At 36.0% G+C, this 27,882-nt stretch overlaps 1 protein-coding gene across 8 annotated transcripts in view; it reads right to left on the bottom strand.

Moving 5' to 3' along the window:
• CCSER1 (coiled-coil serine rich protein 1) overlaps nt 1-27,882 on the bottom strand; it is a 735,482-nt gene that overhangs the window by 320,741 nt on the left and 386,859 nt on the right. For all 8 annotated transcript variants that reach the window (XM_075030636.1, XM_075030670.1, XM_075030654.1 and 5 more), the window contains exon 9: nt 13,959-14,042. In XM_075030636.1, coding sequence (XP_074886737.1) covers nt 13,959-14,042 — 84 coding nt within the window. The remainder of the gene's footprint in view (nt 1-13,958; nt 14,043-27,882) is intronic.

The raw sequence follows: 27,882 nt of genomic DNA, 5'->3' as shown, positions 1-27,882 counted from the left end.
ATGTCTCAGTCTCACAGTTATACATTAACCTGAATTTCAGGCATCTTTCCCAAGTGAAAAAACAGTTATCTGCACCTTATCCATTAATAGGAAAATATTATTCAGCAATACATCGCACATAGTCTCAATTCCCTACCCTGGCCTGAATCCATATTTTACAGTTTCTTAAACAATAAGTTCCTAAATAATAGTTTGACATCTGATATCATTAGAAGACATGCTAGGAGTCTGATAACTAGCTAGCTTTTTCAATAACACCCACATGAAAGAAGGATCATGCTTTCAAGTAGCCCAGCACTCCCTAAAATATAATAATGTAAATAATAATTTGATTATGATGGAATTTGATTATGATATTGAATAATAATATGATTTATGCTCAGACTCTAAGACCAGAAGTTTAACAGCACACTGGGCTGCTGTGACAAAGACACAACCAGCAAATGGCTGCAACTGTTTTTTCCCTTCTAATCAGTGCTGTGGAGAGTGCACCTGAAAATAACACACAATGTTTTAGGGCCCCCAGTATGAGAGGTGGATGCAAACCGGAGACAGTGCAGGCCACTAAGATGGTGGATCAAATGACATACAGGGACAGGCTAAGGGAACTGGGTTTGTTTAGCCTGGAGAAGGGAAGGCTAAAGAGGCATCTATTTGCTCTATCGAACAGGGTATGGAGAAGAGGCAGCCAGATCCTTCTCAGATGGGCACAGAGAAAAGCAAAAAGCAACAGCACATCTTGCAATGAGAGAATCTCCTACTGGACACAAGAAAAAAAAACTACCTTCACCAGACTGGTTAGACAGGTCATCCAAGGAGACTGCAGTTTCTGACCCTGAAGGATTTCAACACATGGCTAGAAAAGGCCCTGAACAACCTGGTCTGCCTTTGAAGTGATCCCTGCTTTGAGCCAGGTGGTAGGACTAGAGCACTCCTGAGGTCCTTCTCTCCTAAATTACCCATCATTTTAACTTACCTGCTTTTGTCTAAGTAGTCTTTACTAAGCAGCTTGCCTGGTAGGCTACACGCAGTTTGCATATGGGGTTTGGTACATTTTTGAAACACTATTTCCAGCCTCTATGCTAACACATACAGAATATTAGTAACTATATGGTACAGTGTTCCAATAAATAGCGGGATGCCAGAGAGGTAAAAAAATGAACATTAGATGACTTAGACTTTAGAATTTGCTATATAAGCCTGCTGGAAGATGTGAGAGAGAATAAATTGCCTTATGTTTCTATTTATTATGTTCAAGAGCTGGTCTTACAGAGCAAAGGTTTGTTTTTATTTTATGTTATTTTTTATGTCAGTAGGCTTCAGGTAGGGATTCATGTTCAACTGAACACAGTAATTGAGCAAATAGTGCATGGGAAAGGATGGAATAGCCCAAACTTAAAACATTTGGAGTTCAGCACTATTCATAGGCGGAACTACAATTCAATTGACAGCCTGTATCAATTCCTCTCTGGCAACATGATCACTGCTAGGCCTTTGCTGTATCTACTTCTTTTCATGCTGAATTTTATGCATTCCTTATCAGATCACTCTTCCTGTTTCATTAAACTCCCTATTAGGGACTTCATGTATATGGGACATTTTAATAACTCATGAATAATGAAAATAAATTAACAAAATTAATTAAAAAAAGGGGGGGGGGGAGCTGAAATCGAATTAAGAAAAAAATTCTTAAGACCCCCTGTTCTGCAGATATGTTTCACTACTGATTCTAGGAATTATTAAAGACATAACCTCGGCTTTGCCGCTCTTGTAGGGTTCTTCCTTTCTAGGTAGACAAACAGATAACTAACTGGGTGTGCATGCAACATGCAGCTTCCTGATTCCCTACAGGTTGTGTACAGTTTGCACTTCCCAGTTAATTGTAGCCTTACTGATTAAGAACTAGCACTCTTGCTTTCTGCCCCCCTCAATCTGCTTACATGATTCTGCAGAAAAACAGATTTTGGTAATAACAACATATGTGAAAAAAGCTCTCTGCTTGGATACTTCTTAAATTTTGCTGGCTAAGCAGAATCGTCCATGAATTTTAGGTTTAAAAATCAAAAGAAACAGACATACGCTACTAACCCTGATTTGACAAATAAAGATGAAATAGTACTAGAGAAGATGTCTTAAACTTCTCTATTAGATGGAAGTGGTAGAGAGGGTAGAGAGAAAGGAGCTGATGAACCACATCATCCCAGTGGTTCTGAACTGGAAAGAAAAAAAAAAAAGCAAACATCTTTGTCCCTTAAGAACTGAATTCAATTTCCATAAATTAAACAAGATGCAACAAAATAAATTCCACAAGATTCCAGAAACTGATCTAAGCTTCCTTATTCACACTGGCTAAGGCAGGAAGGATCATTTGCCCAGCAAGTTCTGTTGGCTGAGCACACGTATATTCGCAGTAGTCTTAAAAGGTGGGTCTAGTGACAACTTAAAAGTCTTCAGTCCTCTCTGTACCACCCTTCCCTTCAGAATCTATCACTCTGCTCTTGAAAGTAATATGATAAATAGGCAGTTCAGCTGAAAAATAAAATGAGCTCTCCTGCAGCTTTAGATCATCCCTTAATTCCACCACTTTTTATTTTTCCAGCTTATTAACCTGAACTCTTTCACAAGCACACCAACCACACTGAAGCAAGTTTACATAAAGATATTTTATTCTTCTTCCTTCTCGTCACCATACTACTATTACAATAGCTCCACTTGTTCTTTCCAAAATCATAACAATAGAGCATCCTATTGCCCAACAAGCATTGTTTGGTGAAACCCTCATTTGTAAGCTGGAACACAAATATCACACTGTGAGAAAGTCTGGTTTTATAAAGTCCTGTGTTGATATTTGGTGAATTCTGATAAATACTACAGCACGCAAACTCCATTACTCTTCTGGTAAATCATGAGAGCTCCCTTTGAGAAAAACAATATCATCAGTAAGTCAAGTTGGGAAATGTAAGATAAATGTCTTGCATTATTACTAGAAAACAAAAATATGTTAAGTACATTTCAAACATACTGAATAATTCATAAACAATAGCTCTGAAAAATAAAAACAAAACCCAAACCTGAAAAGACATATATTCACTCTATATTCTGAACTCAACAAAGAATAGTAAGAAACAGTTTATTGCTTTTATTTTACTAGCCACACAGAGCAACCTAATGAAAAAATATTTAGAATTGAATAACCTAGACAAACCAAATAGTTGTATAATGTATGGGATTAAGTTAATTTACTATTAACCAGTAGCTATTTTCTTCTCCTTGTAATTTAAATATAATATACAGTTAAAAGTCAGTAAGATCATTTGATTTTCTGACAATGACTGTATATTACCTTTTTATCTTCTTCTAAATCAAGACACAAAGGAGAATAAAAAGCTCATCCAGTTAAACTATCAAAGGAGCCAAAATATGAAAGGCTATTACTTGAGCAATATTTTGGAAAGAATTTACCAGCAAAAGTATAAATGTGCAAGCTAGCTTTCTGTTAGGACACTAGACAGACTTTTGTATATAGTCTTGTAACACGCTGTTTATCAATGATATCACACATGGCATTTTTTACTACCACTCATCATGAACGCATTACAGCACTTCAGTCATCTGCGTCCTCCTCCCTGAAGGGCGATGAAGCATTTGTATAGACCACTGTCTATCTCACCACACCCCCAGTTTAAATACAGGGTAATAAGCAGGTCATTTCTGAAAGCTTTGCCACAGAATCCATCCCCTTCTTGTTATATTGGGATAGTGGTGAAATCTCATTGAGAGTCAAAGGTATTACAGCTGAGCATCAATCCAAATGACTGAGCTTGAAAATAGTAGCAGCCTCCATGCAAAAAACAGAATCGGGCATCAAGTCAAACTTCTCAAACAATGGATAAAACATGCACAGGACATTGAAAGAAGCACACACTGTGTGTGGTTTCTACAGAAAGGAAGAGGGAACAATATTTCAAAAGATGAAGAAAGATGCAGGAAATCAGAACAGTAGAAGAAAGACCCAAAGTGGAGCATTAAAGAGCTGGATGGAAGAAAGAGGCCTAGCACTGTGACCAAAACCTACCTCTTGCTGTCAGATTTCTACTGTGCTCAAAAAAAAAAAAAAAAAAAAAAAAAAAAAAAATCTAAATTCTCTGAATAAATGGCACCACTTCCACTAGCTATCTAGCATCAACATCCTTCTTGCCCATCCTAGCAAAAATAACACAGGATATCCAAGATGCTGATTTGCTACTCAAATCCAGAAGATGAATAACACTTTTTTGTATTTAATTAACTTCTCCCAAGCACAGGAAAATTTCTCACTTTGATCTCTCCACCTCCTCTGCTTCCCAGCCTCTAGACCAAATCAACCAAAAAACAGCTATGGAAAGGGACATTTTTGCTATCCAAAAACTGGAAGAGATAACAGAAATACATTCTGAGCTAAGACTTCTCACAGGCAAACTGGGTATGCAGCAGTACCTTCTATGAAAGTTACAGTAAAAATCCACATACACATCCCAGCTCTAAACCCAACTTAAAATCACTAAAGACTGTGTCTCAAAGAAAGCAGAGCACCTGAGGAAGGGTTTGAGCTCCCTTTGAACCATGCAATATTCATGATGTGTGGTGGTGCAACCCCCCTGGGCCACGTTGCAATATCAGGACCAGACAACATTGTGTTCTTGCACAGTGAGTTGGGATGGCCTGGTACTTTCTTATCCTGGCTATGGTAGAGTGAGTCAGGACAATTAGGCACCCCTTAACTGCACCTGAAACTCCTGTCACATGGAACCATACCTGAGACTCCTGCTGCTTAGATCATGACTCACTTTTGTAGTTGCCTGACAAGAATTATGTCTGGAATGAAATGACACTGACCAAAGTCAATCATCTTGCGAACCCATAAACAGTGGTCCCAAGTGAGGGCCTTTGAGCTCTCCTGGACCCCACTGGGCTGCGACCAGCATCTTCCTCTGAGGAGGACACCTCTCAGAGCTCGCAAAGTCTCTAGTTTGCAAAAATTGGCCAACCATCGCCAAAAGCTGACGGCAGGACCTGTGCTGATACCCTTTACTCCTTGAGGGTCAACCCTTTGCCTGTTGAGAAATGCTGAGGCATTTGATGTGAATATTTTCACTGAACTTGAGGGGAATTTTTAATAGGTATACCTCTGCTTATTTATATATCTCTATTTGTATTTGTGTATGCGTGTGTGAATTAACCTAGGTATATTCTTTTGAATGGCTTTGTAAATGTTAAATTAATCAGTGACTAAGTGTTACTAAATCTTGTTATTTACCTCAAACTGTAAATGAACCTCAGACTGCTGCTACACACATAATCCATTAGACATAAACTGTTGGCTAAGTCTGGGACTAGGAGTAGATCCAGCCACACCTAAGCTCTAACAGGAGTTTAGAAAGGAAGGGGGTCTTCTCTGAACCTTGTGACTCAATGGGAGGGTCTCCCCTACCTTTCTGTACCCCTGATCTTTGTACAAATCATGAAAAATTAATTTTAACTCAATTTTCTTTTGTATGTTTCTCCCTCACTCTTTTACATTTTTGGTCTCTATATAAATAATTCTAGTTTGATTCTAACTTATTTTTTCTTTGTATGCTTCACCCATGTATTGAGTAATAGACTGAAGCTTGCCATCAAGCTTTGTGAAGTCGTGCTTTTATAAATTCCTATTAAATCACTTTTGCTAATATCTTTTATGGTGATTCTTTAAACGGTCCAAACCACTCATTTGCGACATGATGCCAGAGTATGAAAAGTATCTTCAGTGAGAAAGTGCTCAGTCTTTGAAACAGAGGTTAAATGAAATGTCTTGAATCTCTTGTACCTCAAATAACATTTTTTCCTTGCATACAAACTGAAAGTATGTAATAAGAGAATAGTAAAAAAACCCATACGAAACTTGGAGAGAATCTATGGAGTCAGTTTCTGTGAAATCTAGTGAGATCTAACAAATACTCTAATACAGCTAATTTCTTGTTAGGTTATTTATTTAGGAAAGGACAGAGATTACAGTTCAGCTTTTCAGTGTCTTAAGAAGAGTTTCCCAGTCTTTACATCAAAGTATTTTCAAATAAATGTTACTATTTTTCTTTCTAAAAATTCTTATTTATGGACAAAATTGTCTTATTTACAGACAAAAATATTTCATTCATTTACAGACAGAAATATTTAATGTCTTTAAATGCTGGAATATACTGTGAGTGAAGGAAAAAATATTCATTGACTTTGAAGACCGCATAACACATTTCCCTTATGGAACTTCACTAGAATGTAAACAAAAATGGTATTTTGCTATTAAAATACAGATGATTCTTCATTTGTTATGTTTGCTATACCAGTGTGTACGCACAGACTTTTCTGTGAATCATGCCCAGGTACAGCAAAGTAAAATGGATAAGACCCTAAATTATAACGGGGGGGGGGGGGGGGGGGGGGCAAGCAAAACATTATTCTTATATTAGATCCCTAGTGAACTGCACAGACAGTTCCACATCTTCAAAAGCAAAAATATTTCCCCAACCAGAAAATTAATTATTGGAAGAAACAACAGTACTAGTTGATTCATTAAACACTGCTGTGCAGAGCTGAGGATAAAGCATTTATTAATCTGAAACTTATCCACATCAGATGACTACAGTAAAAATGTCACACAGATGCCTTTAGCAACATACTGAAGCTGTTAAGTCATACAAATTAAACTTCCGATCTTAAGAAGCAAAACAAGATTTCCAGCATATGTGTATCTGTTTTCAAGCAACATTACTTTTCTTTTTGCTCTTACAAACACATATAACACAATAGCATGTCATTAGATGATACTGACAGCAGTCATTTTTATGCAAGCTCAAACTTGAGTACCTCTTTGAGAATTTATCCAATATCAGGAATATAGGGTCATGTCAAGCAATACTAAATTTCCATATTTTTAGCCAACTTTCCTTCTACAATGTTCTTTATTTTAAAAATGTTAGCAATTCTTGAGTGGAAAATAACTACCAAGAAGCATACTGAATAAGAGAGGCAGTGTGTGTGTGAATGTGTGCATGTTTCTATGTATCTATATATACATATTTCTCTATATATATTTATATGTTTGTGCACATGTGTGTATATGTATATATGAAAAAGACAAACTGAATTTAAAAACCCTAGGCTTTTGAGCAATCAAAACTATATAAAAAAAACCACACTAGCTCTTTGCTGCCTCCTTCATATCCTTTACTCCTAGCACTTATAAAACAACATAGATTTTCCTTTGCCTCAATTACTCAGCAAGCCTTGGTCCAAATCCTGTTTTGCACCATGAAAACTCGCTCTGCAAGTCTTAGGTGAGGACTGCTCCAGTTAGTCCCTCAGGTGAGGCATAGCAGCTTAGCTCCCCAGAGCTCCAAGGACACAGGTTAATGCTCTAGTTTGACCTTGACACAATTATGGTATAAAACAAACACTACACTATATGCTGCTACATAGGAAATATAATCTACCAGCATTCATTTAAGGAGAAATTTGAATCTCTAAAACCATGTGTCAGTCAAAAGTATGTAACATCTACAAAGCTGATGAACTGCAACATACAAAGTCTTCCTTCCCACCACACCTCCAAGACACTGCCTTTTCCATTTGTCCTAAAATTCATCTGTTGTTGACAATCTTTATATCTTCATTAGAGTTAAAATTGGTTAATTCAAATTGGCTCAAAAAATAAAGTGAAAAAATGAATGGTGACATTGAGACCTACTTTTTGTCTTTCACATAAACCAAAGTGAAGTTCTCTGAGATTTCAGAGTAAGGTCAGATCATATTTGCCTGCTTGTACTAAAAGACCCATCAGTAAAATGCCATGCATCTCATGAAGCAAGCAGTCTACAAGTGACACTGCTGCCAAAGACAAGCATATGCAGTACGTTATTATTAAAGGAGTGTAAGCCTCAGCACTGTGTCTCAAGGGAGACTTTGGACAAATTTTGTATTTGCTCATTTCTGCAGTGTTATTTTTATTAAATACTCAGGAGCAGAATCTCAGTGAGACCAGTAAGACACTACTCTGTGCTAGTGACATAATCATTTATCTATGCCAAACACCATGATATGACAATGGTTTGTGATAGGGACTTAAACTCATATGCAGAATCACCTCCACAAGTGCTAAGGAATATTAAAGGAATATCTGACTGGCAACTTGTCATCAAGGGACTGGTATAGATGAGGAATCGGAGCCTAATCCCCATTGTGTGTCACAGGATATTGCCACTTTCACACTCCACGTCTGTCTTGCGGAACTGATTCAGAGAGTAATTACAGCTCAGATAAGACTTTTCTGGAATATGTGCAATTAATTCTTCTGTAAAAAAGGGGGAAAGAAGCCTGACACTTTAATGATGTTTAAGTACACCTAATCTATTTCTCTTCTGCTCCTAATGTTTCCTAAATATGAGAAAGAAAGAGGATTTGAAAGTACTTACAACTGCCTGTTCTTATGTAAATCATCCATGGGTCTGTAATATCCCCCATAAAATAGCCAACGTACTACAAAGCAGCAGAATGTAGAGCAAGTGGGTAACCAGTGTAAAGATTAATCTAGATTTTTTTTTTTTTTTAATATAAAGACTATTATTCTTTTCAGATGGGAATTACCTCATTTATTTAAAATTTCAAGGACAATTTTTTTAAAATTTTGAAAATAGACTGGACTAATCAAATTTTCTCTTTTTCCTAACAATTCAAAAAATGGTATTCACCATGAATTCATTGATTTATTTTTCCAAATCTCACTCTTGGCCTGTCAAAACAAAACAAGTTGTGATTTTAAGACTGTACAATTCAAGGCATCTATATTGTCATAACTACATTTTGAGGTAATTTTTACTTGTAACTTAAGTGTCTTTCATAAACAATTCATTGGCAGGATTCAAGCGCATTTCAGGCTTTCTGTTACACTTCAAAGCTGGATAACAAGTACTCATCTTCACGATACTTCAAAACTGCAGCAATTGCCTAATTGCCCAATATTGAACTCAACCTACAGAAAAGGGCTAAGTTTGCCACCATTCTGCCCTCCAGGAATACGCTATATTTAGGAAACAAAAAAACCAAAAAGACCCCCCTCCCCCCCCCAAAAAAACCAAAACAAAACCCAACCAAAACCCCCCAAACTCCTACACACACCCCCCCGCCTCCTGCCCCCAAATCATTTAACATATATTTTGGACAAGGAGGTAGAACTTGTTTACAATTTGCAAGGACAAAACAAAACAAGAAAAGAACAGTTGTATTTTGTTGATCTGATTCCAGAGTCCTAAAGCATTTATTTCTACAGCTTTAGGTAAAGCTCACTTAGCTAGCACTGTACCTAGATATTCCATAGATGTAAAAAGTCTAACAGTTGATAAAGAGCCACCTCAACAGCAAAGAAATATCTCCAACAGCTGGGCTACAAGAAGGATTCATTTCCTGACCTAGCTTTGCCTCCAGCTTCACTCAGAATCCACCCAAAGTGCCTCACTACATTTTTTATTTTGATGGGACAACACACATGACTTAAGTTACACAGGGAAATCAAGGTTGAAAGGATAATATTATTAACGCTCATTTTTCAGTGTGAATGCTGCTGTACCAATAACAGCAGTAGAATAAAAGTTACTGTAAGCAGCACTCAGTTATTTTAGCCACTATACCATGAAAATATTTTCTGCTTAAAGTCGTTCTAAGTGCTCACACTGCAGTGGAAAAAGATTGATTTGGAAAATGTACACTAAGATGCAATTGCAGCTAGAGCTGGGTAGGAGACAGGTAAGGTTTCAAACATCTTTCTGCGTCAAATGAAAACTGAGACCTTCATTTATTTTGTTTATTTTAGGGAAGAAAAAAAAACAAGAGAGAGAGAACAAGACCAAGCAAATGACTCCTTTTACCAAACCCTGAAGAATGGATTCACTTCGTTTCTTTGATTTTCTGGGTAAGAGGATATTTTCATGAATGAGTACAGCTTTGAGACAAAGCCATGCTTTGAACCCAGATTTTAAATTCCTGCTCAGGTTCACCACTTCCAAGGAGCTTTAGAGCAGTTTTAGGCACCTGACATCTTGAAAACCAAACTCTCCTCCAATTTCTGGAGCAGGTATTTTTTAGAAGATAATGAGAGAATAGAGGAATTAATTCCACTGCTCTGTCTACCTATATTTATTCCTCCAAAGATGGACAGAAACATTTCTGGTGACCTAGGGTATCAATCCAAAATTATCATGAAAAAGAGAACAAAGAAAAAAATTGGTGACGGACTACTTCTCTAAGTTCTCTGTTTGCTCAGAGGTAGGTGAGGGCTTCTTGCATTTTATCCTTTGTACCTGGGTCTTGTAGCTGAACATCTAAACCCCTATTTTCATTCCTCAAAGATTTACCCTTTTCTTCCTTCAAGAGCTAGATAGCAATTAGGAGAGAGCAGTTGCAGGTGCTCTGAAGCATCATCAGTTTACAGCAAGTCAGCTTGGACTCCATTGACATTTTCTACCCTCAGCCCTGTTCAAGGTCTCCTTCATAACGCACTCAAATGTGGTAGAAATACTTTTTTAAAAGTATTTGAAAATAAAATAAAATAAAAAAATCAAAGAGAGGAGGGGAAGATTACTAGAAAACTCTAGAAAAACTAGAGAAGAGAAAGAAACAAAACCTCCTTCAGAGCCAAAATTTACCTAAGACCACTTTAGGTTAATTGCAGAGTTCTGCAGAAAAACTAATTAACCAAGGGTTTTAAATCTACATGCAAGCATCCAACTTAATGGAAAACCACAAGGCAAGTACAGATTTTCATATACTTCTCTCAGGAAGTACAAAACTGACTCCCACTCAAATTGATTTTTATGTTAAAGTGCTATCTACGAATTAACATCATGATGCCATGATTTTAAGACAGGCAGGTTGTATTTACAACTGTTATATTTCCATATTCAAAATGACAATGGAGCATGGGTTGCCCTAAGATACAAGAAAAAAAAATGGTAGTTATCCATCAAGTGTTATGTCTGTAATATATTGTATCTAAGTGAAAGGGCGTACAGTTTCATTAACCAAAAATTACTGTTCTACTTATCTTTTGTAAACATTCACTTTCCTAATATTTACAGTTTAACAAACACATAAATAACTGTAGGATTTGCAGAATATTAAAGCGTGTTTTTCATCAATTTTTGGCTCATTTTATATAAGTGAAGAAAACATTTTTATCAGCATTTTCTAGCAATCATTTCAAATGTACTTCATTTTTAACAGTTCTAAAAAGAGAGATTACTTTTCTTGAATAGTCCACTGCAGGCAGCTCCTTAAAGCACCTCAAGCAATGAGGAACAAACAGCACGATGCTCCCATTGGGAGGGCAGAGAAATGCAAAACAGGGGATTGCAACGACCGCCTGGCACCTGGAGTGACTTCCTTAGCCTGCAGCGTGGTGGGCAAAGCTGCAACGGGACCTTCCCCTGTGGGCCTGGTGCCCTGCAAAAAGCCCCAGAGCAAACTGGAGAGGGAACCCTAGGTGTATCTTTTGGTGGGCCGCAGTATTTAGCAGCACCGTGATGGCAGGGCCCAAGGCACCTCCATGAAGAGGACACTGGATGTGCAGTGCAAGAGGTCGTGGCCAGAGGGACTGGAGCTCTGATGCTCTTCAGAGGACTTCAAGTTGCATCCTCAGCCTCACACAGGCTCGTTACAGGCATCAGGGAAAAAACAGGAGCTCACTGTAAGTATACAGAGGCTTTTTAGATGCTTAAGACCAAAACCATGGTTGGAAAGAGCTGCTCCATAGCTGCCTAACTTCAGAGAAGCCTAAGCTGAGTGGGTGCTTCCCCTGCTGGATTGCTGAGGTCCTTCAATAAGTAGACTTTAGTCTGGTGATCCCATGGATGCTAACAAAGCAAAACAGTTGCTTTGTTTCCAGAAGACTGTTCTGGCACAAGTTCTAACCATGTTTTTAGTGAGCTCTTTTACTAGGCTGTCACTTTAATTCTAGCTGCTCTAAAAATCCTGGCAGCTCTTACACCACCACACCCTTAAACAAACAAAACCCCCAACTTTTTACAGATAAATAGTATTGCAGGAGAATACACAGTTGAGATTAAAAAATACACAGATGGCCAAAGCTAGCATACTGACTCTGTACTTACACACCTCACGCACAAAAATCCTTTTTTCCAGTCCTGTGGGCACCCACTACACTTTTTTTTTTAATAGGTTTCATAACTTTAAGTCCAGCTTCTGTCATGTTCACCTCCCAATCTAGTTTTATTCAGTTCAATAGGAGTAAACGAGATATACTGAGCCCTTTCAAAACTTAATTTCAAATTACTAAATGTGCTCTCAAAACTCCCACCTGTACTCTCTTTTACAAGTCCTAGAGTAACAAAACTGAAGTCAGTTAATCATGGATTAAATTCAGGATATGCACTTTCAACCATATGGAAATCCTTATTTCAAGACCCTAGGAAGATTTACTTTTCTGCCTATTATGAGGTACAAGAACAAAATTCCCTGTGGGACTTTCTTCTGCAACTGACACATATACAGATGAACTTTGACAACAGTTAACAGCAAATGAGCTACAGCTCAATGTATCAATACAGGATAATTTTACACTGACAAAATTGTCAACCAGTTAAATAGCGTATGTTCTGAACTAGACTGATATAAAATTAATGCTCCAGGACTGTACAGAAGCTTGATGTTCCCTGTGTCCCATTTTGTCATTTAATTTTAGATAATAATTACATAATACATCATTTCTTAATATAGCCAAATATGAAACAAAGAATATTGATGACCTGTATTTATTTAGCCGATGTTAATATAGCAAAGGAATCTTTCATCCTTGAGCAGCATTACATTTTTCCCATGCAACTTGAAACTTAGCTATTTGTGCTGGTGTAAAAGTATACTGGTGTTGTTGGTTAGTATATAAAACATGCAGTAATGGATGGACCTGAATTCATTCTGTCCAAGTTCTGAGCTAGCCACCAGGCCTGAGACAGAAAGGCACAAAAAGCCCCTGAGCTAGATCAGATAATTAAGATCTAATTAGAGAAACAACCCCACCTCCCAAAGGGTGCTTATACAAAATCTTAGGTGCCTGCACACCTGCAACTTCCATGGAAGCAATGTATGTGCTGAACGTCTTCCTGAATGTGGTGACCCTACATGATTTCTCTGCGGAGTCTTTAAGTTCTCTGTGAGAGGAGGCAGAAAAATCTCTCTGCTTTATTTAAAAATACTAAAGACATACATGTTTTAATCATGTTCCATCAAAAATGGAATTTTAAAATTATGTTAGTACAGCCTTAATAGGACAATAAATTGCATTTTCATGTGTTTACTTTTTTTAATTGCTGTATCACGTATTTTACCTCACTCAGTCACTTGAGAGTATTCTGTCTATCATTAAAATGGTAGTACTCAAGCATTAGTAGCTCAAATGCTAAGGAAAGGCTCAGCAAGTGTAAGAATATTTATTATTTTATTTAAAGTAAAGACATCTATTAAGGAGAAGAAAGTATTTAATTTTCTACTGAACAATCTTGTAGATGTGAAAAGCAGCTCATAGGAGAAGTAGTCACAATTCATCAGGACATGTGCACAGCCCTTCAAGATTTCTGGTGTATGCATACAGTGCTGTGCTACTTCTCTGCCTCTGATACTGCAAGACAACTGTCAACACAATCTTTTCAAAGAAACTTCTACTAGCAGTGCATCTAGATAGTAGCCACTTCAGAGGCTGACAAGTCCCTATCAGTGTTTATCTGAATGATTAACATAGCCTTAGGCTAGCTATTCTGTAGGGGGTGTGAAACTGTATTTCTTTAGTTTCTGGTCTTGAGTGACATTATCAGGTAAATGAACTTAAAAAAAAAAACAACAAAAAAATAAAAAAAAAAATCACAATTGCTTCTGCTGCTTACCAGCTCCTCACGAAGTTGGGCTATGAGTTCATCTCTCTCCTTCAGCTGCAGCTTCAGCACTGAGCATTCATCTTTTATTCCATCCTACAAAAACATCAAAAGAGATGTTATAATAGGCTTAATGCTTTTATTTTGCTCTTGACAAGAAAAGGCTGTTTCACATAGTGCGAGATAATTACATTCAAGTAATGAAACTCAATTCTCCTTTGTCATGTGTAGTATTTTCAATAACATATTCTAAGTTGCTGCATAAACAAATTAATGCATCCAAAGACATTACATAGAAATGTGAACAGCTCCCTTCACAGAAGTCCGTTTCCTTGTTTTCTGAATCCTTTAAGCCTTTTTACTGAAGATCCTATCAAGTCATTCCTTTTCAGTTAAGGAATGGCTATGAAATGTTATAATTTTACTCATACAAAACAACATTAGAGAAATATCAATTTAGAGGCATTATTGTGGAGCTCTTGATCTTGGAGAGGATGAAAAAGAAAGCACAACAGACATTCACAGGAAAAGTAAAGCATCCTTCCCATGCATACATCTTTTTTCCCACATCAGCCAAAACAACTGCAATTCTGATATTAACTGGGTGGAGGAAAGAAAATAGACTGTAACTCAGTTCAACTTCCATGAAAATGAACCTGATAGCTAGGACTGTAGCCAAACCCAGGTCCATGAGGCAGCTGGCAAGCTGTCCCCAGGCAATTTCCTTCCATGTAAGTTTAAACACCTTATTTGGAGAAGAAATGTCAATCATATGTTTTTATGTTGTTCTGATAAACATCCAAGAGGAGAAACTCAAATGAAATGACTGAACTGTTGAAGAATAAAAGCCTAACTAACTAACTAGCTGGTCATACAACTATAAATGAAGAATTGTATCTTTACATCCTTAGTACAGAGACATATTTATGAAGTTTGGGAAATCTACTGGTTTGGAGTATCATTATTTTCCCCAAAAACCCAAGCCATACAACAAGAAAACTTTTGGAAATACGGTGTTATTTGCACAACACTTAGTTTAAAAATAAAAAAAATTAGACCTCTAGCTAACAGATGATAACAAGTATAAAAGTGCAGAAATGATTTAGAACATGAAGAGCTCAGGGGTTCAAAAGGGTATAACCAGTGTGATAAACATGAACTCTGTCAGTACTAATGTGTTTGTAACTCCAAATGAACACACAAATATAAGACAAAAAAGAGTGTGAAGTCCATTTTCCCCAGTTAAATGTTAGGTTATAATAATTACCTTTCGAAGTCATTATATTGCTTATCATCTGCTCTAACAGAATTGGAAGAAGAAACAAGATACTCACATATAAACCCCCAAATATTTACAACTGCAATAAAAAGAGATACCCCATGTCTGGCAGAGATAATGAACCTGCTTACACACTACTTCAGTACTATGTACTGATCTCCTGAAAGATTCAAACTTAGAAAAAAGCCAGAACTTACACTACATCCTTTAAGGAAAAAATCACAGGAGTTTTTCTTTGCTATATGGTATAGCAGCATTTCACTCTTACTATCTACTAATAGATTGCTGTTTAGGAATGTTAGCTGAAAGTAAAAAACTAGCATGTTCCACAATACAGTCCTCAGCATGGAATATGTTATTAGCACATATTGAACATTTTTGTTAGCAAAAACATCTGCTTCTAAATAATATTTATTTTATCAAAGTGAGGTCTTCATTTAAAAAAAAAAAAGTTTTTTAAAAACAATGTGGCATTAGCTATTGTACCTCAATTTCTAGTTACATTATTCCAAGTTCTTTTTGTCAGCATGGTTTCACATTGTTGCTGTGACCTTAGACAGGATCTTCCTTGCAACTTGCTGTACAGGCACATCAATGTGTATGCAGAAGTTACCCAGAATTGTCTAGTAAAAGGGAAATGCTAGCAATTCCCAAATTTTTGTTATTGTTTAGTAAAAGAAGGAATAATAAACATAGTATATATTCCATCTACTCTACACCACACTGGGTTTGCAAGTAGCAGATAGCTCTTTTTCTTGTTGAACACAGCGTAGAATTAGGATTTTACAATCCTATTCTGCTGCATGGTATCTGCATAGGCATCATTCATTCGGCAAACGCAAGACAAAAGGAAGACGACAAATGGTGCTTGGTGCTTCTGTTTCTATTATATTTTGAGGACATTTCTGCTACAATACCAACTGAGAACATGAATAGAAGAAAGAAAATAACATACAGGAATAAAAGAGAAAAAAATAGTCGACTGCAGAAAGGCTTGGGTAATTTCAATATCCCATAACTCTGTCTGAATGTAGTACTAACAGAATAAAAAATGTTATAGAATCAACTATCTATTGCCAAAACAGTGAATACAGTTCTTCCAAAAAGTAACTATTAAAAGCTAGGGAAGGAGAAAAGGCTCCAAAAATCATATTTCTGTGCAAGACCCAAAATATTTCAGTGAAGGCTTGTGTGGAGGATACCAGAGAAGTAGCATGCCATTGAAAGGTGTAGGAGGGGCAGCAAGAGCTGGTGGAATTCTGTGTTATTAGTCCAGGAGCAAACAGCAATGCATAACAGATAGTGTGAATTCAGGAACGGATCACCTTTACTCCTTAGGAGGCCTGAAATGTTTCATTATCTACTGTGAAACTGTAGTACAGTGCAGGGCTACTATGGAAAGACCAAGAAATTTATTGAGAAAAGCTTCTCAATATCAATGAAGAATAGGAGACACAGTTCAATGGGGATTTATAGTATTAAAAAAAAACCCAAACCAAAACCAAAATCCAAAAACCCTACCTGAAAACCAGAATTCCCTTCTAAGGAAATGTCACAACAACAGACATCAAAGAGGAAGGGACTTGAAAAGGATAGCCCGCTTTTAGCAAAGCATGCAATCAGTGCATTCTAAGCCTACACTGTAATTACAAAGCTGGAAGAAACATTTTCCCCCATAAAACAGGACTTTTTATATACACTTTGAACACTTTGGGGCTTGATGATTTGGGCTTTTCACTATACCCACATTCTAGTAGATACTTAACCCATGTATTCCTATGTTTAAACAAATAAGCTTATTTTTAATGCTGGGTATGATCATGTGTGCAAAACATTTCTCATGTTTTCACAGCCTTTATAATATTTATAGTGTGTAAGAGAAAAAACAGATTGGCATGTAAGTATAGCTGAGTTCATGTGCCAACTACAATCAAATGACCATAGATTTAAAAGTCTGCTAGGTAACATTTACCATTTCTATTAACTAAACCAATATCCTTGGACACACTGATTCCATATCTTTCTGCTAAATGAGTTTATACCAGTATATTTTATCAAGGCTATCAGTCCAATGAGAACATGGATGCTATGAAAATATTAGTCTAAATAATTCAATCATATGCCCTATGCATGTTTTCATAAGCTACCTGTATACACCATAGCTTTGAGGCCATTTTGATCAGTTTAGTAAATTATATGTACTACATATTACATACAGTATTATATACTATAATGATATTCTCATTATTCTTATGAATGTTGACCATGATCTCATTATGAAAAAAAAGGATAAGAATTCTGCTCTCCCTTGCCGTAAGCATGTTCATAACAGGCTTGTCCAAGACTCTGGAAATACGTGCTAAAAAGAGAACTCAATTAACAGCTCATTCTTAAAGAGAACTGTTAGACACAGGATGATCTGTAAATAAAATGGTACGTCTTCAAACTACTTTGTTATTAAATGGAGGGAATCAAAAAGGTTTGTAGTCTAAATTTCAGGTATACTCCACAAAAATGCAAAAGCAGCTGTGTGAAAAATGTCCATCATGTTTTCCTCACTTATATTCTCTGATTGTAAAAAAGATCCAGGATGTAGCTGTATATTCACTATGGATCTGCTGTTATTATTGTACAAGTTTACAGTCGGAATATTATTTAAATTATCCTCTTTGTACTTTCTCAAATTATCACCCTTTTACTTATTTTCAGTCATAGCCTATGACAGCAATTGCTATGTCTCAGTGCTAGTATTTTCCTATTTTAGTTTAATTCTGTCCTTCTGGGAAAATGCTAAACATAATAGCAAATCTGTTTCTCATCAGATTAGGTCACAAGATGACAAATTGTACTGCGTGTGTGAAGACAGCTGCAGCAGGTTATGCATAAGTGCCAAAAAGCATAATCATTTCCATTTTGAAAACTTACTTTATACCTCTTCATACTTCAAAACTAATAGGCATATTGTGCTTACTGTAATCAAAGTGCTATAAACAGAACTAACCAAGTATTATGGAAGATAAATTTATTGCAATTTTACTTTGATTCTAAACAGAATATGCTGCCAAAATAGTACCATAAAATTAGAATATTATAAAACTCATTTGATAGATGTGCTGAATTTCAGATGCTAAGCAGATTGTTTACCAAATTAGGGTAATGTAAAAAACAGCAATTACTTCGGGTGCAGTGTCTTAAAAAAACCACCCTGTAACAAACCAAACTAAGAAATTTAAAACTGAATATCAGGTCCAGAAAGCTACATAAATGCAATAATACTTGAAGCCTCCTCTAAACTATGCAGCAGATTTATACAGCAAAATTAATACATTTCTGGATAAATATCTAGAATATTCAGAGAAAACACAGTTTATTTTAAAATGTACAGGATTTTTATGCCAGCAGCATAGGAGTCTAGACTGTACAGGGTTATGGATATCTTTTATGGTTCACTTTATACCACCTGGCATCTGAAAAGCACCAAGTACTTTTGTGGTTCTTACTTGAAATTTGTAGAGAAGCACCATTATCTATCTACAAATTGAGACCCCACTTGTGTTAACATGTGTCATGTTGACACACACAGTTTTATTAAAAGGAAGAGCATCTACTTATTTGAGATTACTCATGTGAGGAGTCTTGTGGATATTACACACTGTGTTTTTAGAAATTTTTTTTTGTCAGATCAGGAATAGTTTTATTGATTATCATTGTTTTAATGATCTTACCATGAGGGAGAGAACCTGAGACTGAATTATTTGTTTCAGGTGTCAAAATGAAGTCACTGGTCCATCTTTGAGAGATGGTCCCCTGACGTATTTACACCATGTTACTGTATGTACATGGTATGACTTTCTAGTGTTTTATTTTCCCTTTCTGTGTTCACTTTACATCTTGTATCAATTTAAATCTGTCATATCAATTCCTCTCAATCACAGCAAGAGAGAAATGAATTGGCTGGCTGCAATTCTTCATATGTGCAAAGCACATGGATTTTGCTTTTTCGGCTCATCAGTTGTTTTGGTGCTCTGCCAGGCCAGTTAGTCTTGGCTGGAGTCCTGACAATGCTCCCAAAGAGAGACCGCTGACCGCAGGCAGTGGTCACAGTTAACTTCTCAACTCACACTGCCATGCCAGCTGTTGCTCAAGCCCAGCACAAGGGTGAGGGCAAGTCCATGCTTCAGAAATTCCCATTAACACATAACACAGCAACTCAGAGCAATCTCCCACAGCCACCCTGACTCAACACAAGCAGAGTCTCACGACAGGGTATCCATCCAGGAGGAACAAAACAAATAAAAAAATCCTGAATCAGCTTTGGAAGCTGTGGTCATATCAGAAAACAGGCATTGTTATGTACATCTTCTTTCAATGCAGCTACAGCATTCAAATGACATTTCTGAAGGAACAGCTCTATATTTCATTTCCTGATCATGAAATCAAATGGAGTTTCGGGAGCACAGGATCTGGTTTCATAATGATAAATAAGGGTGATTAATCCTCATAAAACCTTATGCAATTCTATACCCTGTTCTATCTAAGTTAAATTATATGGAATATGTCAATAAATATTTTACTGGAACAATTTAGGGCAGCTATATGCATATGAATACTAGAATTCAACTGATACTTTACTACGAAGGTAACACTTAAAAAGACTATGTAGGCTATGATACTTTAACTTCAGATATTTATAAATACAGAGCTAAATAAACGATGTTTTCTTCATAGTGATCCAATTGTCAGTTAACTGTGAAATACAGATTGAGTAATTTTTATTTTTTTTTCTTCAGCTGTATTTTGCTCTCTTCAGGAGTGACAATAAAAAGCATGGAGTTTAAAGGAACGCAGCTTGATCAATAAACTGCAAAACATAAAACTGAATGATCATACCAGGTAAAGCCCAAGGTATATCTAACCTGCAGAAATCATGAACAGCAGCCAGGAGTGGAAACATGTAACAAACATACAAATGCATTTTTCCCAATATAACCACTCCATTTACTCTCTCCTTATGGCTCTTCCTGAGCCAGAATTCACATACACAGTACCACGCCTCCTTTGGTAATATCTCTAAATAAATTATATGTTCATGAAAAGAAAACAAACCAACCAAGTGAAACAAAAAGCCCCAATCCCCCAAACCTTCCTTTTGTTTAAAAACTGCTGTCAAACAATGTCATTGTTTCTGTCTTAAGAAAAGAGAGGACTATTTCCTATTTTCCTGTGGTTTTGGTTTTATAAGTCTACGTGCTTACATAAACCACCTGTATCTCTGATTAAAACCTATGATCCACCTTTTCTAGTTGCACTGTATCAGTCATTCGAATCAGGTAATCAGGATTCCATGTAGCATTTGAGCAGTGGCTTAGCCATCCATTCACACAATTGCATTATAACATTTTGGTTTGCATTAATTTCTAAGTAAGTATTCAAAATAATTCTTAGGGGCCCAGATTTATAGAAAAAACCCATGTCTTCTACATTTTCTGTAGAAAGGGAAAAAATTCAATCACCAACCCTTTTGTAAACCTAAAATCAGGTGTCACAAACTTCAGAATAAACAGACTTTGGAAACAATGTCCCTGTACCTAATTCATCAAGACCCCTGCAAGAACTACTCAGAATTACTCAACTGTATGTACTTTTTTTGATTTTGATAAGTACTAAGCTGGTGTTTTCAGGGAACTATGCACAATGTCTGAGAGATCTCTTTCCTCATTTAGAAAAATAAGACTTTTCTTCTCCATGTGTATTCCTTTGTGTCTGCTGACATTGAATCTCAACTGCCTTTCATCTTTAAATTATTTGGTATGATGAGATCTTTTTGCAACATTTCATACTCCATTTTTATTCTGATTATTCTGGACCCTTCTGGAAGTATAATTCTTCCTTTAATAAATGACTACTTACTCACATCTTTTGTACTGTACACCTAATCTGCCATTAATCCACAAGAAGACTTTCCCACTCATCCTCTTATTTTTTAAAAGCCTTTGATGAAGGGCCTTGTTGAAGGCTTTTTGGAAATCGAGTTAACTACACAAAACAGATCATCCTTATTCACATGCTGATGACTCTTCCAGCAGAATTCTGAGGTGTGATTAAAATTGCAGAAAGTCAGGTCTGCTCTTCCCCATTTATTATATTCATTTATGGGCCAACTAAATCTATTTACCAGAACAGTTTCTACTAATTTAACTGGTAACAAAGTCAAATTAAAAGAACTATTAAAAAAACCCAAACAAACAACAAAAAACCATTATCTTATTTCTATCTGTCATTTTGCTAAGAAGATGATTTAAGCAACAGATAACAGGTAAGAGTAGTTCGACAATTTCTCATAGCAGTTTCTTTAGCATACTTGAATGAGTAGCTGGTGCAAGAGATTTCTTATTCTACGGTATTCCATTATTATTCTTGGATATCTTCAAGTGACATTTCAAGACTCTTTCCTCAGACTAGTTCCCCAATGTTGCTGGTGTATCTACTTATGTGGAAACAAACACAAACCATTTATTTACTTTTTTTTTTTTTTTTTTTTTTACAATAACCTTATTTGCCAAGAGTGCTTCCTTACACAACAATTATCTTTCAGCATTGCAAGATCTCATGCCACTTATTAATTGAAGAAAACCTTTTATAATCACGGTGAGGGGTTGGTTTGTTTTAGAATTTTGGCCTTGCTTATTTTATTTTTACATTAAATTGTAACCATGAAGTTTAGCAATTTAATTTTCTTCTGTTAACTCTCATTATCACTAGGGAAAAATATCTTATTCATATCTAATTTTTTGCTCTAGTACCAAATCAGCAAAACCCCTTCACACTCTTGCATGCAAACAACCTTAATCATGTAACACATATAGACTGACTGACGTCAAAGAATACCCGTAAGATCTATAACTTTGTAAAGATATAATGTCACTCACAATTGAAATGCAGCCACTTTTTCACTGGTATGTCACAGTTTCTTTCTGCCAACCAGCATGTTAAAACCATTTAGGCCAGAAGTAAAAATATCTGCCAACTGCCACATTTTTGTAAAAGTTTCTTTACTGCCACGCCAGTAAATGCATTTCTTCATATAAGGAGAATAATGTCCTACACAAAACCTCATTTCTCAAAATGGAAGGAGACAAGTCCAAATCAGATCCTGGCTCCCCTGGGAGGAGATAAATAGCAAAGTTCCTTCTGGCTCCAACACAGCACAGGCCACCAAGCTGAAGTCTTCTCTGTAGTCTCCTACTATCAGCTTGAAAATGTGACACCATTTCCATTATTTTATGCTGAATTCAACATTTATGCTTTAAAATACTCTTTCTTCTGCTTCCTGGAATCACAAGAAAATTTCAGACAGGAGGAAAGGGGAGCCTTAAAAAATAGTGACTTCAGCTCTTTCAGGTGTGAGGAAAAATGTGACAAAACCTCTTGTGCAGAAAAACCAAAAGACAAAACATATTTTTAGGTTTTCCAGTTACCCTTTTTAAAGCCAAGTCAGGATTTTCTTTAGGATCTGAATAAAAATAATTTTAGATTGTCCGGGATGATTCAGGGAGGAAACCAATGAATAAATTTTTAGATCTTTCAAACACTTAGGAACTGACAGAAGTAATCTTATTAAATGCTCTCAAGAGAATAAGAAAGGAGAAGAGATTCAGCCACCTCTGGTTAAGGTTATAACTACAAAGATAATGTGGAATTCCAGGAAAGTTTTTAAGATCAAAAATACTAATGCTTGCACACATAGATAATGCATGCAAATAACAAATACTCACAGAACTAAGTGATAAACAAGTTACCACTAAATACCATTTAGTGCAGGTTTGGAGACTAAGTGAGAAGAACATGAAAGCTCATGGTGGCAGGCTACCTGGTTCTCTGCCAGATATTTAAGAAAATTATTAAATGGGGGCAAATACTACAAATTCTTCAATTGATGTAAGCAAGGTGTCTTCATGAGACAGAATTTAGATTTTTTTCCATGCATCCTGTGTTTTATCTTTGTATAAAATGGGAAATATGTTATAAAGACAAATGCAAATTCTAAGGAAAGAGTGTCAAAAGAGCATATAGACTAATAGAACAGCAGAGGACACACAAATATATTCTGGAAATAAAAAGTTTACCCCAGATTAATCTAAATGTTTTCCTCACTATTTTGAACCATAAAGTTTTATTTGACCACTAATAATATTTTATGATATTAAGAGACCAATACTGCGAGTATTGAGGCAACCATGCATTTTTAAATATAAGGAATTTGGTAATTTTGTTACACTTTAGTAGATTACAAATTGCTGCCTTATTTCCTCTTCCCCCTCCAAATTCCCATATGTACAATATTTTGAGATATGGGTTCTTTTCAGTTGTGGATTCCAAATACTTCCATATAATGGGGTCTCTGCCATCCCCTTTTTATTTTTCTTTTTATTTTTTTTCAGGGTAGGAAATTCAGACATACAAAAGGGAGGTAAGCATTCACCTGGGGTACCCAGAAGAACCCGCAATAGGTGACAGGTTTCCTGAGCTTGGTGCCTATGAAAAAGGACTCCCCTGTTCACATCACACAAAACACCACGTAAACACTAATATTGTGTTAATGCCTAATGACATCTCTAACCATGGCCACATTCATCCAAATAAAAAAAAAAAACAAATTAAAAAAAAAAAGAAATCTCAAAACATAGTATCTTTTCTTTGGCAATTCTTAGAGTACTTTCACACCAGTCTAACTCCGTTTATTGCAAAAGGCTCCCTAGAGCCACAATAGTAACACAGAAAAGTAAGACCCTCATATTTAGATAAAATGAGGCCACAGAAGTACCATACACTGTATTTATTCTTATATCATTAAGAGGTATTGAGGAGAACATGATGTCCTCTCTTAAGCTTCATATAATACTGGTAATTTACTGCTGCTTATAGATTTTCAAATATTTTATATCAATAAACATACTACATAATATTACTGATCCTTTAAATAAAACTGGAGCGAATAGCAAAATGATGCACAACCAGTGAGCAAATCTGTAATTTATTTTGATATTTCAGGACATCTTGCACATATAAAACAGGAAGATTTTTTCCTGCCTTTACCACACTTGCTAAAGACAGATGGATTTGTTTCTCTAAATGAGCAATTTTGTGGAATATTGGTATAGCCTCTTTCACTTACTGCCATTTAGTACACTGAGCTCTTGGACACCCATTTCTTGTATAGAACCACTGAGGTTTTATGCCTTCTTATCAGGTAGGCAAGAGCAGATTCTGAATTACAGTGAACATACTTCACACTGTCACTATGCTTCTCACTTATATAAATAAGTATGAGGAAATTTCAGGGTAATGAAAGGATGTAATTTTCAATATATATCTTACCAAAAGGATAATTGGCTATGTTTATTTTTTATTGAAACTATTCATGCTACTCATTATTTTGATGCTTTCAATGAAATATTTTGCTTTTCTTTTCCTCTTCAGGTGGTTACATCTCCATCAGCTTCTTATATTCTCTAAAAAAAGAATTCTGAATTTTGCAAGTCAATGTTCAAGCTAGGCGGTCACAGAAAAGTAAATTAAAAAAAATCTAAAAAGACTCAACTAGAGCATACAATCAGTGTGACTCCCTTACAAACTGCACAGCCAATTACTTACTGACCTTAAATGAAAATGCATTTTTCATTTGAGAGTAAACCTTTACTCAACCAATGTGACATTTTGCTGGTAGGTTTTATGCAGCTATAACAATCTTTAAATTCTGCCAACTTTGCATACATATAGAAAATCTAATTTCTGGACTGGCATTACGATCATTACAAAAGAAAAGACATCTTTATCTTAATGAGTTTTTAAGCAAAATTAAAAAAGGCTTTGACAGGTAACTAAAACAAAATTCAGCTATCAGAAGATAGTTATGCTGTCATAGGACAATTACAAAGATGCTACAAAATTTAAGTCTCTTAAGACAGTACAGTACCACCTATAAATACCTACCTAGTTTAGCCAGTACAGAAGACAGTACAGTCTAATTAGTAAAACACGCGTTGGCATAATAAACGTGCTAATACAGAACTGCTCTTCCTGTTTCTGAGCTACCATGTAGAGAGATACACCACTGTACTAAGCCAAGTAGAAATAAAATTCTATGCATAAATAATATAGAAATAAAAAGGGTTGGGTTTTGTTCGTGTTGTTTTGGGGTTTTTTTATACTTAGAGCCCCCTACATTGCACATTTTAAATTGGAATAATTCGAGTATACAAGTCTTGTAGAAGAAACTTGAACTATATTGTTCTTTTCCTGTAAATTTGGAAGACAGTCTCTATAAAATTTTCCTCTGTAAAAAGAAACAAACAAAAAGCCTAATAATGTCAAGATACCACGGGAAACAGCAATGACCATGAAGCAAAGACATCTTTTGTTTGTTTCTTTGTAACTGAGTGGCAGATTACCACTTCTTCTTTAGGACTGAAGCCACTTGGGGATTTTATAACAATGTATTTTCTCACTTTAAAGTGTTTATTTCATTAGAAAAAAAAAAAGTCCTTGACCTTCTTGAATAAAAATTCATCAGCTTTGAAGAACCTCACAGGGCCAAAATGTTTTCATACCATTGAACTGGAAGAATAGCCATTACCCTGTGCTCCTGCCTACCCATGAGCTCAGTGGCTGAGGTTACCCCTGGGGAGGTGGGTACAGACACATGTGCTTCCTCATGCTCACAACAGGGACTTGAACCCAGGTCACCTGCATTTACTGTGTCTGCCCTGGTCACTGCCTTCCTGAGATTTTAGAGCAGCCTGCACTTTTTCTCTCTGCAGGAAAATGAACAAAGCCTCAGTAGTTTGCATAAAAATGAATTCCTGTTTCACGTAGCGCATCATTCAAGCTTCTTTGTTACATATGAGAAAAGAGCGCCAAATCTGTGCTGGAGAAGACACTGATGGAAATTTACCATTGAGTGTGGCTGCTGCTTCTGCTTTAGAACAGTGTATCTGCTTTACCTTCTTTTCATATGCTGGAAATGTACTTTTTGCAGAACTTTTTATTAATATTAAAATACATTAAATGAATGGAGGTAAACTAAAGATTAATTTGCCTGGTAATAACATTGTAATTATGCCTGTAGGATTTGAATTAAAAGCATCCAAATGCTAATAAGAACTAGTTAACTCCAGTGGGTAGCTGTAACTAGCTATTACTAGACTTGATCTTTTACAGATGGGGAAAGTTGCAGGGTTACAATCTAAGAAAAATAGGTGGTTCTGCTATATGGATGTTCATATGAATCATCTCTTTCCAATCATAAATCTTACCATTTAATTCTTTAATATTTGTCATTATGGAATTGGGAAGCCTAACCTTGTAACCTCTTCTCTGCTCATTTTGAGGAAACAAAGAAAAATGCCAAGAAACTCAGCCAAAAATGAGCTTGGTGTTATTTTCTTCAGGCATTTTCCCAGAGATCCAGTTACTAAAACATTTTTGGTAAGTCATATTTTAAGTGATTTATGTGTGCCACAGAGGCATTAATTATGCTGTCACTTGCCATGAAATATTACACCTAGTTAAGTTCCTGCATGATTCTTCCTTTGTCACTATTACAGGGTCTTAGCTATTTACCCTTTCCCATTTTGATTATTAAAAAGCATATTCTACTTACAGTAGACCTCTGCTGTCTCCTGGTTTTTGTCAAAAAAAAAGAAAATAGATACATTTCAGTGTCAATTTTTTTCCTGGGCAAGTGTTCTACCCTGACATACCCCCAGAGAAGCTTAGCCAATAGATGCAGTGAGTGAGACTGGATAGATTAATGAGCTCATTATAATTCATTAAAGAGTGATGTGGGGATGACTGCCTACTTTAATTAGTTTTATTACTGTAGGAAATTGTTTCATATGCCAAGCTCATCACCAGGCATGCCTGGAAAACATTAGAGTGGTAATCAGACTTGATACGAGAACCTTTCATTAGCTTGTAAGGCTAAAGGCACTTATAATGACAAGGAAAGTATTAAAAAGATGGACATGAGAGTGGCTAGCATAAAATAATCTATGGTGTCTAATAATTCAGTGATAAACAGCACAATGGTGATTTCAAGTTAAAAATTTGGTGGAACAGCCGTGTTGCTATGGCGCACCATGTACTCTTCCTGTAATCATAACATTAGCTGGCAGTAATAGATTTAGAAGGTTTAATAGGTCAGGTTTGCTCAGATAATAAATCCTAATGCAAATTAACTATGACTCAAATATTCTAATGAAAATGTTAATTGGTAACTGGAATTTCTTCAGAAATATGTGAGCCTCTTTTCTAAGTCAACCCCCAGGTTAGCAAACACATTTCCACACATTTCTTGACAATTGTAAGTTGCAGCTAAACAACAGGTAAACATTTTTCTGTAGATAACAACAGGTAAAAAAACCCAGGTAAAATAATAGTAGATTTGGGTGGAGAGAAATGGAAAAATCAGCTTAAGAGTTTTGTTCAGTCTGCGAAAGCCCCACTGAAGAAAGGATTACATTCTAGGATCCACTTTTTTTAACATTTAAAAGCCTAAAACATATTCACATTCAAGGTCTCTTCATCTTTACGCAAATGGCTTAAAGTCTAATCTTTGTAACCTCAATAATTACAATCATGACTACCTTATCATCA

The sequence above is a fragment of the Buteo buteo genome, chromosome 1 (genome assembly GCF_964188355.1).
Source record: "Buteo buteo chromosome 1, bButBut1.hap1.1, whole genome shotgun sequence".
Lineage (NCBI taxonomy): Eukaryota > Metazoa > Chordata > Aves > Accipitriformes > Accipitridae > Buteo > Buteo buteo.
The sequence above is the reverse complement of the archived record's forward strand: the minus strand, read 5'-3'. Positions and strand labels throughout refer to the sequence as shown.